The sequence below is a fragment of the Myxocyprinus asiaticus genome, chromosome 1, assembly GCF_019703515.2.
Source record: "Myxocyprinus asiaticus isolate MX2 ecotype Aquarium Trade chromosome 1, UBuf_Myxa_2, whole genome shotgun sequence".
NCBI classification, from domain to species: Eukaryota; Metazoa; Chordata; class Actinopteri; order Cypriniformes; family Catostomidae; genus Myxocyprinus; species Myxocyprinus asiaticus.
In genome coordinates, this window is record NC_059344.1 from 59,441,453 (window position 1) to 59,457,133 (window position 15,681).

At 38.4% G+C, this 15,681-nt stretch overlaps 2 protein-coding genes across 6 annotated transcripts in view; both read right to left on the bottom strand.

Moving 5' to 3' along the window:
* Positions 1 to 412: 412 nt before the first annotated feature.
* lyve1a (lymphatic vessel endothelial hyaluronic receptor 1a) lies at positions 413 to 7,643 on the bottom strand. The gene is made up of 6 exons (XM_051667079.1): positions 4,768 to 7,643; positions 4,379 to 4,541; positions 3,703 to 3,842; positions 1,349 to 1,618; positions 1,184 to 1,262; positions 413 to 797 (listed from the first exon to the last, which is right to left on the bottom strand). The coding sequence occupies exons 1-6, from the start codon at positions 4,850 to 4,852 to the stop codon at positions 623 to 625; spliced, it is 912 nt and encodes a 303-aa protein (XP_051523039.1). The 5' UTR covers positions 4,853 to 7,643; the 3' UTR covers positions 413 to 622.
* A 405-nt stretch (positions 7,644 to 8,048) lies between these two features.
* Positions 8,049 to 15,681, bottom strand: part of LOC127422810 (inositol 1,4,5-triphosphate receptor associated 1-like) — a 53,624-nt gene continuing 45,991 nt past the window's right edge. For 2 of the 5 annotated variants that reach the window (XM_051666629.1, XM_051666955.1), the window contains 3 exons: positions 13,240 to 13,359; positions 8,644 to 8,775; positions 8,049 to 8,554 (listed from right to left, as the gene is read on the bottom strand). In XM_051666629.1, coding sequence (XP_051522589.1) covers positions 8,314 to 8,554; positions 8,644 to 8,775; positions 13,240 to 13,359 — 493 coding nt within the window. In that variant the 3' untranslated portion in view covers positions 8,049 to 8,313. The other 3 variants (XM_051666696.1, XM_051666785.1, XM_051666865.1) reach the window with 3 other exon arrangements.

A 15,681-nucleotide genomic window follows, 5' to 3' on the forward strand; every position in this document is an offset into this window, starting at 1 on the left:
TATTTTACAAATTATTTTATAAAGCACTTTAAAAATTATTTGATTTTCCTGTCCTATATTTTGTTTGCTTTCCTTTGAATGAATTTCACTATAATGAACATGTACTGTACTATTCACCCAACTGTATTGTCATTATTCATAACTATGATCACAAATCTACAAGCTATAAAATGTATCTAGTGGTGTGCTTGAACCCTACAAAACCTACAAAATCAGTTCTGTTTATGTTGTTGTACTTCCATGCTAATTTTTATTATTAGTTTACTTGTTTTATTCCACTTGTTGGCTCAGTATTCAGACAGCAACCGATGGTGTTTTTCTTCAAAGTATAATGTCAGGTTCATTCTCAAGAAAAGGGACACTTTAAATTATTTTTTTTAAGAACAACATATTTAAATTAAAGGTCCAAAAAACAAACCTATTTATTTTATTATTTCATGTAATAAAAAATAATTTTCAATCATTATCCAGCCTACAAATAAATAAACACATTTGTGCCATTTTGTACTTTGTTACAGAACTACAATTTATGACACACAAACATCATCCTTTTTCACTCTTAGCCATCATATGTGGACTGTCCTGATAAATAGCACAGGCGGTGAGGTATCAGGAAATAGTTTCAGTCTTTGTCTGAAGAACTGTCACTGATGTTGTTGTGAACATCCTCCTCCTTCTCCTCATGGTTTTCCTCCTGTGGTTTCTGGAGGTCTTTCTTATCACAGTGCTCCCAAACCTCCGTCTCAATGTACTCCTTCTGCTGCTCTGCATCATAGAGAGTCCAGCGGGGTCTGTTCCTGTAGCACAGAGACCAATCTTTATAAAGGTAGGTACTTTTTATAATTAAAAACCAAACACATAATAAGTCACCAAACCCATCAGAAACCTGTAATCTGTTTCTATTTCCAAGTGATATTATACCACTGCTAAAGTCATGTCCATAGCAGGCATAAATCAGATTTTCTTTGGAAGCGCAACAGCCTTGAAGACAGAAAAACGCCATTGAGATTTGAGACATGTTCTTTCAAGCAAAACCTACAGTATATTGATCAACTACTATTCTGTATATAGAGTGTCTCCCTCAATGTATAAGGTGGTTTCCATCCTGAGCAAAACATTAAATAACAATTAGTTCAAAATGAATTAGGCATTTTGTCATCAGAAGAGAAAAAACATCACTTACATTTTGAAATAGTAAAGTCCCAGAAATACAGCAAGCAGGACGGCAAAGGTGACTGTGATCAGTAGTGCAGCTGGAACAGCTGTAGATCAGAAAAGTTCAAATGAACGAGGCATTTCTATGTACATACATTATAAGACAGTTAGCATCATTATAGCAAGTCCTTACCGCCTATTGATGCTGGGGTACCACTCATGGGCAAATGTTTCCTTTCATCATCCATCTGGTTTAGGGAGGGACTGTGGGAGAGTTCAGGAGGAACGGAGGAAGAGAAAGATTGGCGAGGAGACGATTGAGAAGATGGTTTTGAAAATGGGGTTTTCCTGAGATGAACTCCAGCTTGAGTCATGGGAGAAACAGATGAATGTGTTGCTACTGGCTTCCTTGTGGATTTGGGGTCTGCGGTCATGATGGAAGCCTGATTTTGGGCCTCGAAATCTGCAAACAGAACCGGTTCAGGATTGAACATAACAGACATGGCAATCGCACCAAATCCCAGTGGTTCTGTCATTTGCCTTGTTCAGATATTTTCCAATTCATCCCACTCACTTCCTTCCTTTTCACCACATATGTAGCAGTCATAGGAAACAAATCTATGTTGATGTCATATCCACAGTTTCCCATTTCTTTGGCACACTAACACTTTGTTCTGATTTGATGCCAAATGACACATAAACTTGGAAAGGAGTGCACAGAAAAAACTAATATCTGAAAATAACCAAAAGCATGTATTCTTATAATCTTTTAAACAGTTATGAATGATGACATGAGTATTATTTTGTAGATGTTCATATTAGGTCATAAAATAATATGATTTCAAGCCGTAACCAAACTAACTCCATTTTTTCAGAGTTGTAAAGAAAAGTAAAAATACCTTTATGGAAACTGACTTAAGTAAAAGTTAAAGTAACATAAGAGAAAAATAGCTCATGAGAAAAAAGTATTAAAAGTAACTGATATTAAAGGTACCTAACTATTAAAAATACAAGCAGTGCTGGGTAGATTACTTCGGAATTATAATCAAGTATTGATTACAAATTACATGACTTAAATTATAATTTGTATTGCAATCTCGTGGATTACTGTTTTTGTAATCTAATCTGATTCCTTTGGATTACTTTTGGATTATGTCTGACCTAACTTTCGATAATTTAATGTCATATGCATTTGAGTACGATAATCTTGTACCATTTTCACAAAATGTTGCTAAAATATATTAATTAAACTTAATGAATCAAAATATGAGAACTGATATTTTTTTGTGTGTTTTACTGAAATAAAATAAAAAATACTTAAAGGGTCATGAAATACAAAAACACATTTTAACTGATAAGAATTATTCATCAACATACATATTTAGAAGCAGATTTTAAATGCATGCATTTTTTAAATGGGACAGTTTCTAGGATTATGGACATGTTATCCAGGGCTTGTTTAACAAATTTGGTCTTAATCCAGCAATTTTGGCATTACAAATGAATGCCATCCATGTGAGATAACAGATCAGACCAGTTATATTTGTAAATCATTGTTTCAAACGTTATCGTAAAAGCACATTCATGTACATTTTTGAAGCTGAGTACAAAAGCAATTTGTGAAAGTAAAACTACCTTTACCACGTTAATGCAATTGGTTCGACATTTATGTGTGGATTAGACTGTGAATACTAAATGACATGTATTTGGGCATAACCTTTAAAAATATATAGTGAGCAGTGCTGGGTAAGTTACTCTAAAAAAGTAATTCATTAATAACTACTAATTACATCTTCTACAGTGTAATTCGATTACTGCACTAATTATTCTGTCTGAAAAGTAATTGCATTACTTATACTAATTACTTCCTAAAACCCGTATCAACCTTGACCAGATAAAAAAAATACAAGGATAGACATGAAACTGTTCTTTTAATTCTTTCAAATAAATCATATAAAATCATATAAATTATTCATGAACTGGCCAAAGAATTTAAGGGGGCAGCATTAAATTACAAAATGTACATTTTAACATTAGATGTTAAATTTCGATTTTAAATGCACTATTGTTTTATATAGAATTGGAGGTTATGAGGAGGTTACCCCTTGTGACTCTACCCACCCTAGCAACTGGGCCAGTTTGGTTGCTTAGGAGACCTGGCTGGAGTCACTCAGCATGCCCTGGGATTCGAGCTAGCGAACTCCAGGGGTGGTAGCCAGCGTCTTTTACCACTGAGCTACCCAGGCCCCCTTTGATTTTTGTCATTTATTACGTACTTCAGATTACATGTAATCAGTTACTACCCAGCACTGAGTACAAGTAAATGGCAAGTTTTGCAAATGTTGTTGCTAGACATATTTCTGAGCACATCTGATCAATACTGATTCACACACATGGTTGATGGTTACACGATACCTTGGTTACATGTAAACGGTAATCACATTTTATTGGCATACAAACTAGAAATATCAAAAAACTGTAAAGCAATGAAGAATTTGAATTTTTTTGTACTTAAGTATTTGTAAAATGTATAAAGTAATATTTTACCTGTTGAATTAAAGCAAAAGACCTCAAATTTCCTACTGAGATCAGCACGCCACACGATAACCCCAGTTTCACCATTGCCACAGCTTGATTTAACCTGAACTCTTGGAATAACAGCAATTTGCTCATCTATCCAGCCAAACCTGAGATTAAAAAAGTTAAAAAATTAAAAGTTAAAGATTTTGTAGCATTTACTGTTTAAATTTTATATACAATTAACCATTATAAACAAACACATTTGGGTGTTTCTTCAACTTGTATGAATTTCTAGAAAGTAAAGTCTTGAGACAAACATTTGTTTACACTCACAATATTTATTATTATTATTATTATTATTATTTGTCTACTAACAATGTCCAACAGTATGTACATGCATCACAGGAGATTTATGTCATTTATGTAAAAAAATAAAAAAGAATTGAAATTCCAACCACAGTATCATGCACTGACAGTGATAAATAGCCGACTCCTTTGTCTTGCTAAGACTAATTTCAAAAATTACATTTTATGTATCCTAATACAAATTTGTATGCATAAATTACAGCTTGATTGGAAATGATGCCCGATAAAAATACTGTACACTGCTCAGTTGAAATCTGTTTGTTTTAATAAAAATGAACCCCTGGGAAAAGCAATTGCCCCAAGTTGAAGAAATGCCCATATATGTGAGGTTTTTTACCTGCATGTTTCCAGTCCATGTTTCTGTGCCTCCACTACCTGTGCTTTGTTTGCAATAGTCACACCTAGATGCTCACAAATATCTCTGGCTGCTGATGCGTTCAAGGCATATTCATTTCCGAGGGTTGCTTCAAATACACCAGAGATGGCTTGCTTAGGGTGCACTGTTCATGAGAGAAAGAAAAATGAATGGAATACAATAGTTCATAACCTTTTTATATTACAAAATATTAAATTTCACAGTCAAACTTTGTAAAAGCAGCAAGCATTGAGTTGTTATTTTTAAAAACCAGGGAAAGTTGGGATAATCAAGATATTTAAACAGTTTTGTAAAGATATTATTTACCATAATGAAACAACACACATACACAACATACATAAAAAATGTACCTTTGATCAACTGGATATCCATAGATAGACTACACATGAACAAAATATTCAAAAGCAGCAGCAGCAGCATCCAGACTCTTGCCATGTTGGTGAAGTCTGCACTCTCGGATCTTCTGAGAAAAGTGTGATCAGTGATCTGAGTGATCTGTGTGCCAAGTGGAGAGGTTATAGGGAGGCTACACTCCCCAGGGGCGCGGCCATTGCGTGGAGGGGTGATTATTGCATAAATGACCCGTACAAAGTGTCACGACCAGGGAAGGGGAAACAGGAGGTGTGCTGGCATCTCTGATGAGGGACAGTGCTCTGCAGGAGTCTGGTTCAGGCCAAAGCAAGAGTGTTTTCATCATGAATGCACACCGTGATGACTGAAGACCTGCTGACGCACTGTGAGTGTGTGCCACACAGTGCAATTTTTCCATATTTTGATGTCATAGTGATTACAGGAGAAGTTGACAGGAAATCCATAACCCAGAGGAAAATCATTTTGTTCAGTTGTTGCTCTCTAATAGCTCAAGCAACTATGAAGTTATCGGTTATGCTTCATTTAAGTATCAGCTTTGTCTTAGATGTTTCTTCTAAAATTTCTTTGGAGGAATAAATATAGATGCAAATGAGTCAATTGTTGACACAGTAAAAGTTCAGACCTATAAAATGGATAGCATTGTCTGAATCATTTGGTCTTAGAATAACTTGGAAAATGTTTGTTCATATCGAAATCTCTGACTTTTGATTGCGGACTTGGGTATCTTGAGCACGGTTTGGTTTGTGACAACTCTGGAGGATTTCAAATCAATTCATTTTATTTGCATATTGCTTATATTGTTTCAAAATCACTTTATAAAGAAAACTGCCTTACAAATACACCAGCGAGCAATCCAAAGGCCACAGTGACAAGGAAAACCTCCTTAAATGTTTAAGTAGATAAGGAAGGAATGGGAAGCTACTTTGAAACTGTAAAAAGCTACAAGCTACTCATAAGTTAAAGTATGAGTTAAATTACAGTCAAGATACTCTTTAAAAAAGTAGTTAGCTACATTTCAAGCTACTAACATAAAATAGCTAATTACACTGAAGCTATTAAAAGAAGAAAATAAATGTAGATATATAACAGTCTGAGGATGTTTGGTTTGACAAATCCAACATACTGTTATTCTACAAAGTTGGTTAAGTTTTTTTTTTTGTTTTTTTTTTTTAAAACCCTAAACCGAGACCAACATTTATTACTCCTCCTGAAGCTTTCAACCAATCAACTAATCAACTAATCAACCAACCAACCAACCAACCAACCATCCTTCCATCCATCCATCCATCCATTCTCCATCCATCCATCCATCCAATCACATTTGAATATCTCTAACAATATGTTTGATGTTTTGATTATTACATCTGGATAAACTGTCATTATTCTTGCCACACTCTAGTTTTTGAATGTCATTCTTTAAACCACACTGTGAAAAGTTTTCTTCAGTACGTAATGTTTTCAATAACTCTTTATATATGTGGTATTCACCTTTCTGAACAATAGAAGGGGAGTTTGTGGGAAAACAGGATTGAGAACAACATAACACTGTCTACACGATCACTACCAAGTAGCTCTGAATTAATTCTCCAGGGTTTATAAAGACGGTTTAGATCCCAGTGACTTAGGGCTATTTGTTGGGCTTTGGTCTCACAAATGCACAATTTCCTCCTGTTTCCCAGAGCTTGCTTATTAACAGGGTGATGTTCATCTAACTTCCTGTGATAGAATGCAGACACAGCTCAATCCCACTTCCGGCAAAATATCTCTCCTACACATACTCATACTGTACAACATCATCATCTCACTGCCAGGACTACATTACATTCATTGGTTAACTCTGTTTCGCAGAATCACATAAAACCTGTCAACAACATTTCCGGGTCATATTCAGAGTAAAAAAAATAATCATTGTGTCGGAAGAGGATGATTTTTATTACTTTATTAAAGTAATGAGAGTTTTTGGGATTACAATAATGAGAATTTGACGGAAAATGTGATAAAATGTCATGAAAATAATGTCACAATGTAAAGAAAATCTTAAAGGAATATTCCAGGTTCAATCTGTGGAACAATCTTGATTACCACTGTTATGGGACAGTCTACAACAATCAGCATTTCTGTTAGTCCTCTGTTTCACTTTTCCCTCAGAGGGCCTCCAGTGTCCCAGACTCTGGGCAGGTGGAGGGGAAGCAAGGAACTGATAGAAGCTTATGGAACAAAGGCTGTGTTCTGTAGACCCAAGGCTGTATTTGAATGAATAATGTTCTTGTTCTTCTGTCTGTTTCCCACAAAATACAAAGTACCCAACTGCTATTTCTGTTTTTATGATTATCACTATGTATGTGGGTTGTCTGTGTGTAGGGAGTCTAATGGAATGTTCTGTGGCAAAATGAAACTGTTATCTCTATTAGATTTGCTTCTCATCTCCACGTTTCTCATGGGTATAAAGCCTGTGTTCAAAATCACTAAGTTGTCTCTTGCATAGACCAGGCTGTGCTGTATGCATTTCCGTAAATCTCAATAAAAGCTCACATGAATCTTGGTCTCGTTCTTGTCTTTGACAAGCCTTCAACAACCACAAAAAATAATTTGTCTTGTCCCTCCAAGACAAAATCAAGGTAACAGTGAGGCAACAGTGAGGCACTTACAATTTTTTAAGAAAAAGAGAAACAAGTCCTAATACATTTTTGTGGTAATCAATATTATGCCACAAATTCTGCCAATTAAGCTTAACTTATATTGAACCCAGAATATTAATTTAATGATCTTAAAAATAGGCTTTAGTTTTAAATTCAAAATATAATTTATTTCTTTTGATCTTGGGGTGAATTATGAAACGACATTACTTTGTAAGATTTTCCACTTTACCGTGAAACCACGTTTGATTTTTAAACACCTTTATTCAAAGGTGAAGTGGCAGAACATTAACCAAAGCCCACATGTGCAAATAAGAATTCAGTCATACTGGTTAAAAGTGCTCTTTAAACTTGTGACAAATTCTGTACTATTAAAATCAGTGCTCTAAAGCACGCCCAAACACACCACAGTTAACTAACAGCTGCAAAATATTGCACTTCAAGATCTACCTTGGAATGTAAATTCAAATAAACAACATAGACAATTGCAGAAACTTAAAAACATACTTTACCAAACATTTTAAATATTGTACCTAATATTTCAAATATATATTTCACAAAACCTGAGAAGTTTAATAAGAAGATTTAAGTGGTATAATCTATCAAATGTGACATTAGTCTCCTAAAATGTTTTTGTCCAATAACAAAATCCCAACTCTTCCTAAAATAGTATAACTTATTATCAATTTAGTTTACAATGCAAATCATCTAAGTACACTTGGTCCCCAAACATTAACAAATAATTCTGCTATTTGCTAAATGCAGAGTGAAAGACTCACAAAAACAACATTATGATTGATGAAAGGAAAAGGACACCATCTTAGCCAAACCAAGGTGTTTGTTCAGTTACCTTGATTCGTCTCTCCATGACAATGGGATTGAATCATGTCATTCGGGGGCTGGGGTCTTGGACCCTACATTCAGTTCAAAAAACGTATTCTTGCCTGCAACAGCAGACTTCTCTGCAGATGTGTCGCCACTGTCACTATATCGGTTACTAAAGAAGTTTATGGCATTGACAAACACGAATGAAACAAAGAATAATGTGAGCACAATCCAAAGCATCCGGTTTCGTCTGAAGAACTTTGGGAATATCCAATCAAGGATTTCCAGTGCCTCCTCATACCTGCTACAATAATGGACAAAAGAGACATAACTAAGGATTTCGGATTATTGTAAATTGCATTGAGAGCCAAGCACTTTCATAATCAGATTTACCTATTAGCCTTCCTGTCTTTTTTTGCATTTTCTCTTTTTTCCTCCTCAAACTCCTTTTGCTTCTCTTCTGCTTTCTCTTCCTCCTCCTTAAGTTCCTGAAGTTCTTTACTCCTTTTAAGTCCTTCTTGGTACCTACAGTGAAGTACATTTATTTAATTAATATACAGTCACTAAAAAAATATTCTTTCGTTCTGTAGCTTATCTTATACTCAGAAAAATAAACTTTAACTATAGTCAGTTTTACACAACCCTCCCATGTTCGTATTATAAAAAAATAAATAAAAAAAATGCATGTAACCAAGGGAAGTTAAATTAAGTGAGTTGATTCAACTAAAATAAGTATCTTGTCAGCTTTACTTAATCCATATGCATTAGGACAACATGAATGTATTTTGCTTGGTTAACTGAAACTGGGCAGAAGATTTGTAGTTCCCAACATGCTTTGCATGGGACTCGACAGGGAGAGTAAATGTTAAAATTAAGTGTTAGGTTATTTTATGTGTCTTTGTGCAAGATGAATATAAAGCAGGAGACTTGTTATTGTTTAATGTTTTATTATGCTGAGATTTACAAGAATTTCTGTTATGTTTAGTTGTGTGGGTTACCATCATGGTAAAGAGAGGAGCTTGAGCCTAGGTTGAGGACCAATACTTTTATAGTATTCTACATATTGCTTTATTTATAGAGCAAGAGCTGTACTAGTGACCATGTTGAACTAAATAGTGCTTCCTCCCAGCATGTATGTAGAATGCTAACATTTACTGTCCCAAGCTAGCATATCACTAAACAGGTTTCATTTGAGTTATTTTGACATGTTACATTTTGTTGGGTTTACTTGATTCAGTTATGTTCCCTCTACCTGATGTCTTCAAGTTGAAATTACATGGTCATTTTAATTTAAGAAAACTAATTTGAAACATGTGGAACCACTGTCCATGTTTGAATCAAGTTCAAACAGAGTTATTTTTTAATTGTATATAAGTTGTATACACATTTCTGCAATTTTGAGTGATTATACAGTGGCTGTGTCACGATTCACTGTTGTCTCCCCTGTGTTTTGCCCTGTCATCTGTTCCCCATGGACTACACTTCCCATAATCTCCTGCCCTGATCACTTCCAGCTGTTCCCTATTGTTCTCACCTGTGTTTCATTTAGTCATTAGTCTTTGTGTATATATATGCGCCCTGTTGTTTGCTTGTTGGTTGTCAGTTGTTGTAGATGTATGTGTTTTGACCTCCTGTTTACCGATCAGTTCCAATTGTTGATGTTTCCTGTGTTCTCCCCTCGTGGTTGTTTTCCACGAGGGGATGGATCTAGCGGATCTAGCGGCGTACTTTATTCAGTTAAACCGAGCAAACTTACCCATCAGTGAATACTCACATAATTTCAGCATCATTGCCAGACACACTAGTTTTACTGATTCCCACCTGAAGTCAATCTACTGGACTGGACTCCTAGCTCACAGGTGGAGGGATTTGCCGGAGACAGGAGACTACACTTGGGAGGAATACGTGAGTTTAATATTGGAAACACTCGCTTCAGAGGATCCTCCTCTCTCAATCCCGGTTCTGGCTTCCGAGTCTTCCACGCCTGAGTCCGCTCCATGCCATGTCACAGCCACGCCTCAGCCTGCTCCATGCCATGTCACAGCCAAACCTCAGCCTGCTCCAAGCCATGTCACAGCCACGCCTCCGTCTGCTCCATACCCTGTCACAGTCACGCCAGAGTCGGCTTCACGCCACGTCACAGCCACGCCTGAGACTGCTCCATGTCACTTCACAGTCAATTCCGAATCTGCTCCATGCCAGGTCACAGCCAAGCCTCCCACGGCCCCTGTCTCCAAGTTGAATGATCCACCATTGATATCAGTGCGTTGGGCCACAAGAACCCTTCCTCACAAATTACCAATGCCCATGCCTGCCACGGCCAGTGATCCAACGCCCATGCCTGCCACGGCCAATGCCCACGCCTGCCACGGCCAACGAGCCAGAAGCCTCAACCGTCCCAGAGCCAGCGTTGCCAGTCTTGTCCATTCCAGAGCCAGCGTTGCCAGTCTTGTCCGTCCCAGAGCCTGCGTTGCCAACTTCAGCCTCCCGGAGGAGGAGGAGGAGGAGGAGGAGGAGAAAGGCTTCCGTTTCCAAGTCTCTGCCCATGTACATGACCACGGAGGTAGTTTCCAAGTCTCTGCCCATGTACATGACCACGGAGGTTGTTTCCAGGTCTCTGCCCATGTACACGACCACGGAGGTCGTTCCCGAGTCTCTGTCCATGCCCACGACCACAGAGGTCTTTCCCGAGTCCTTGTCCATGCCCATGACCACAGAAGTTGCTCTCGAGACTCTGCTCATGTTCACGCTCACTGGGGTCACCTCCCAGTCATCCTGGACTCTTAGCTTCGAGCCTCCTATGGCTCCGCCTTCCACAGCTCCGCCCCTCGAGCTTCCCACGGCTCCACCTGCCACGGCTCTGCCTTCCATGTCTCCACCCCTCGAGCCTTCCACGGCTTTGCCTTCCATGGCTCCACCCCTCGAGCCTCCCACAGCTCCGCCTGCCACAGCTTTGCCCCTTGAGCCTACCTCGGCTCTGCCTACCACAGCTCCACCCTCAGAGTCTTCCACGGCTCCAGTCTCTACCCTGTGGTTGCCACCCAGGCCTCCTGACCCTGTTCCAGCCCTGTGGCTGCCAAACAGGCCTCCTGATCCAGTGCCTACCCTGAGGTGGTCTACTGGCTGTCCACCTGATCTGCTCTGGTCTTCTGAGTCCCCTGGCTGTCTGCCTGAAATACTCTGGTCTTCTGGCTGTCCACCTGATCTGCTCTGGTTTCCCTGGTCTCAAGGCTGTCTGCCTGATCTGCTCTGGTCTCCCTGGTCTCATGGCCGTCCACCTGATATACTCTTGTCTTCTGAGTCTCCTGGTCATCCACCTGATCTGCTCTGGTCTCATGGCTGCCTGCCTGATCTACCCTGTTCTCCTTGGTCTCCTGGCTGTCCACCTGATCTGTTCTGGTCTCCTAGGTCTCTTGGCCGTCCGCCTGGTCTGCTCTGGTCTCATTGGTCTCTCGGCCGTTCGCCCAGTCTGCTCTGGTCTCCCTGGTCTTCCAGCCCTTCACCAGGTCCGCTCTGGTCTCTTTGGTCCCCGGCTTCATCTTGGCCCTGCCTTCCTTACCAGCCTTCCTTGGGCGTCAGGAGCCACCCATTAGAGGGGGGGCTATGTCACGATTCACTGTTGTCTGCCCTGTGTTTTGCCCTGTCATCTGTTCCCCATGGACTACACTTCCCATAATCTCCTGCCCTGATCACTTCCAGCTGTTCCCTATTGTTCTCACCTGTGTTTCATTTAGTCATTAGTCTGTGTGTGTGTGTGTGTGTATATATATGTGTGTGTGTGTATATATATATATATATATATATATATATATATATATATATATATATATATATATATATATACATATATATGCGCCCTGTTGTTTGCTTGTTGGTTGTCAGTTGTTGTAGATGTATATGTGTTTTGACCTCCTGTATACCGACCAGTTCCAATCGTTGATGTTTCCTGTGCTCCTGTGTTTTCCCCTCGTGGCTGTTTTCTTCATTCCTGTGTTTACCCCGTTATTTTGTACTTTGTTTATTATTATAGTTTGCCACACCTAGTTCCAGCCTCCTGTGACCTCCTTCCTCATGTTACAGGCTGTCTGAACAGAGTGCAACAGTGCCCCGCCCACTTATTCAGCATCTTGGTTCTGGAAGTATTTTTCCCATTCATTGTTTGCATAGGCTTTTCAGAAAATCATCCATAAAAGAGTTACAAGCCATGAACCAAACCAACCAGCTTCAAGGTGAATCAAAACATCACAAAATTTGTTTTAAGGCTAAAAAGTATTTGAAAATTGTACAAAAAGACAAAGGTACATGGCTGTGTAATAGCGTCTTTCACAATCAAAATGAAGCATTGCGAATGATGTAATTGAATAAAAAACGATAGGAATTTATAAAACTTGATTTTAAGTTGTTGATTATAAGTATAGAAACAATATATTTTACGTATATTGCAAAATATTCTGATATGTACAATTAGATAAGTAGTTTAAGTGTAAAGGGAGACCGACTCGATTACGTCACTTACAATGCGCTTTGGAGTGGGTGGTCACTCCAAGGCAAATTTCAAGGGCTTTGTTGTCCGTGAACCTTTCTCTGCTGTATCATGTTTATTGTAGTTGTTTCCCAGGAATTCTGCTATGAAAGTCGTTATTTAAACAATGAAGTTGAAATAACGCAGACTGATGGCTTCAGCAGAAGCAAATACCATTGATGAACAACCTCGGAGCTCAAGGTAGGTCTGTCTTGAAATGTTTATAAGTTATGGTGAAAATCAGTTTGTCTATGGAAAAGTTGAATGGGATTTTACTTCTGGAACCAGACTGTTGCGCTCTATAGACTTCGCCCAAAATTCTAAATTCTGTCATCATTTACTCAACCTCCTGTTGTTCATCTTTCATTTTAGAATTAACTATCTATTTAAACATCTGTTTGTTGTTTTGTGTGTGTGTGGTTAAATTTTTTTTATAAAATCATGTTCATTAGTGAGAAGTGTGTTACCCTCTGTTAAACGCTTCTTCTTCAATCTTGGCTCTGATCTCTTCACTGATCTTCTCTGGACTGCAGAGAACTTTGGTTGGCGTGGTTTCACTTTCCTGCTCCGTCAGAGGGTTTCCACTGCTTTGTTTCAGATAGGAAAAAAGAGTCAGTGCTGGAGCAATAAAACAATGCCATTACGCAGATCTTTGAGAACTACAGAGCCTGCTCTCTCCGTTAATAACAATGGAACTCTGCCCTAATGGAAACAGTTAAAGGGACAGTTCACCCAAAAATCAAGGTCACATGAGGTTTGGAACAACATGAGGTGTGAGTAAAGAATGACAGCTTTTTCACTTTTGGGTGACCTGTCCCTTTAAATGCCAGTGAACAAGGAACATGGCACAGAAAGCACAGCAGCAAAGGTGTGAAATGAAATGTTTAAACAACAAAGCCAAAGTGACAACACCTATATTGGGAGGTCTTTAAACATCAGTGGGCTTTAGAATATCATGTACAGTACATTGTCTGGCTTTGAGTTCAAAACTACTATTTGGATATAAGAGTTTGGTGCGACAAACTGTATCATGCCTGTATTATTATTACAGTAAGCTCAGACACTGATGCCTGGTTTTTATCAAGCGATTCTGGCCAAATGTTTGGATTTAATAGCAAAATAGCATGTAAAATGATCTACAAATGGGATTTTTGTGGGACACGTGTGCTATTTTAAGCACATAGAAAAAAGGAGATGCTTGCTTAAGTTCTAGTCTTCCAAAAGGCCCATACATCCTGTTGTTGGTGAATAATTATTTTTAAATGAGTTTTCTGTCTACTAAGTAATCCACAAATTATCTGTTTGATAAGGGAACTCATTAATAATGCTCAATCAGACCCATTGTTTTGGGGAACTGTGATAACCTAGGTTGACAAAGAATATATCTCCAGCTTAACTTGATAAATGTGCTCACATATGGGGGGTTTCTTCAAAAACAGACAATTTTTATTAAAACTCAAGATTTCTTTAACTTTCATTTGATTACCATATACTGTATGAAGGTCACATTAAAACTATATTTAAACAAGGAGTTAAATAATCATAAAGTTTTATCAAATGTTACACACCGGTGTAAATAGCATCTGCCACACAGTGAAGCTATTTGCACCCCAATAGTCTGGTGAAACCACTGGAATCTATGACAAACTAGATAATAGGTGTTGCTGCAGTGGCATGGGGTTTAAAGACAGTGTGAATGTGCACTGTTGTCCTAGCATCCTTGGTTAGATTCCACCTTTTGTCCCACTCTTTTTCCCATCCAATTTTCTGTTTCCATTCTTAACATTTACTTTAATACTACTTAAAATAATAGATAAAAATTAATATAAGTGTTGATTTCATCGCAGTGATTTGGTCATTGTGAATGTCGGGGAGTGCAGAGAAGGGTTTGATCCGGAGGCGGGGTCTGTCGATCGCACTTGTTCCCGTGGCTTGGCATCGCTTGTGTGTAGAAACCAAGTTTTTTGGCAGAAACCATAGTTTTAATGCAACTGATGTTAGGGGCTTTAGCCTTTAGCATCCTCGTTAGCGTGCCTGCCTCCCATGCCAGAGACCCTGGTTTGAATCCTGCTTGGAGTGGGTCGAGCAGGACTGGTTACAGTGGTGCCGTGACCCAGATGGGAGTGAAGTTTAGGGGGGTGAGTGTAATGGTAGCCAGCTGGTAGGTAGTTGTGCAGTGTGTAAACCTCACTCCCCTGGCCTCAAGAGGTGTACTAGTGACTGCTGCTAGGGGCTGTAGCCTTTAGCCTCCTTGTTAGCACGCCTGCCTCCCATGCTGGAGACCCTGGTTTGAATCCCGCTCGGAGCAGGTCAAGCAGGACCAGTTACAATAGTAACCATGGTTAATTTTGTGGTTACTGTAAATTTACAACAAAATACCATGGTGAAACTATGGTTACTGTAGTAAAACCAAGGTTATTTTTTCTAAAGTAAGGTTAGGTTAGTGGTAGGGTGTGTCAGTGAGACTCTAAATAAACACAATAAAGCACACTACAGTGATGCCCATATACTGTATGTTAGTATTTAAATATGGGTGCAAATAGTATCTGCCACTATTTTCACTGAGGTGTAAATAACATATTCCATTATTTGCACCAGTGTGAAAATAGCATATGCCTAAAATGTTAGCTATTAGCAAGACAGAGTCTGCCATTTTATATCAAAAATTTAAATTTTTTTATTTCTATCACTGTCATTACTAACACAGAATTCTATTTAACACAATTCAGAATTTAAGATGTGGTGGAAATAACACGGTGGCAGGAATTATTATGACTTAAAAAAAAAAAAGACAAATCTCCTATTGTATATGTACATACAAAGACTGTTGGACATTGTTATTATAGAATTTTTTTTTTTAACAAGACTTTATTTTCAAGAATTTTACAGTGTCAAAAGTGCCTTAAGTT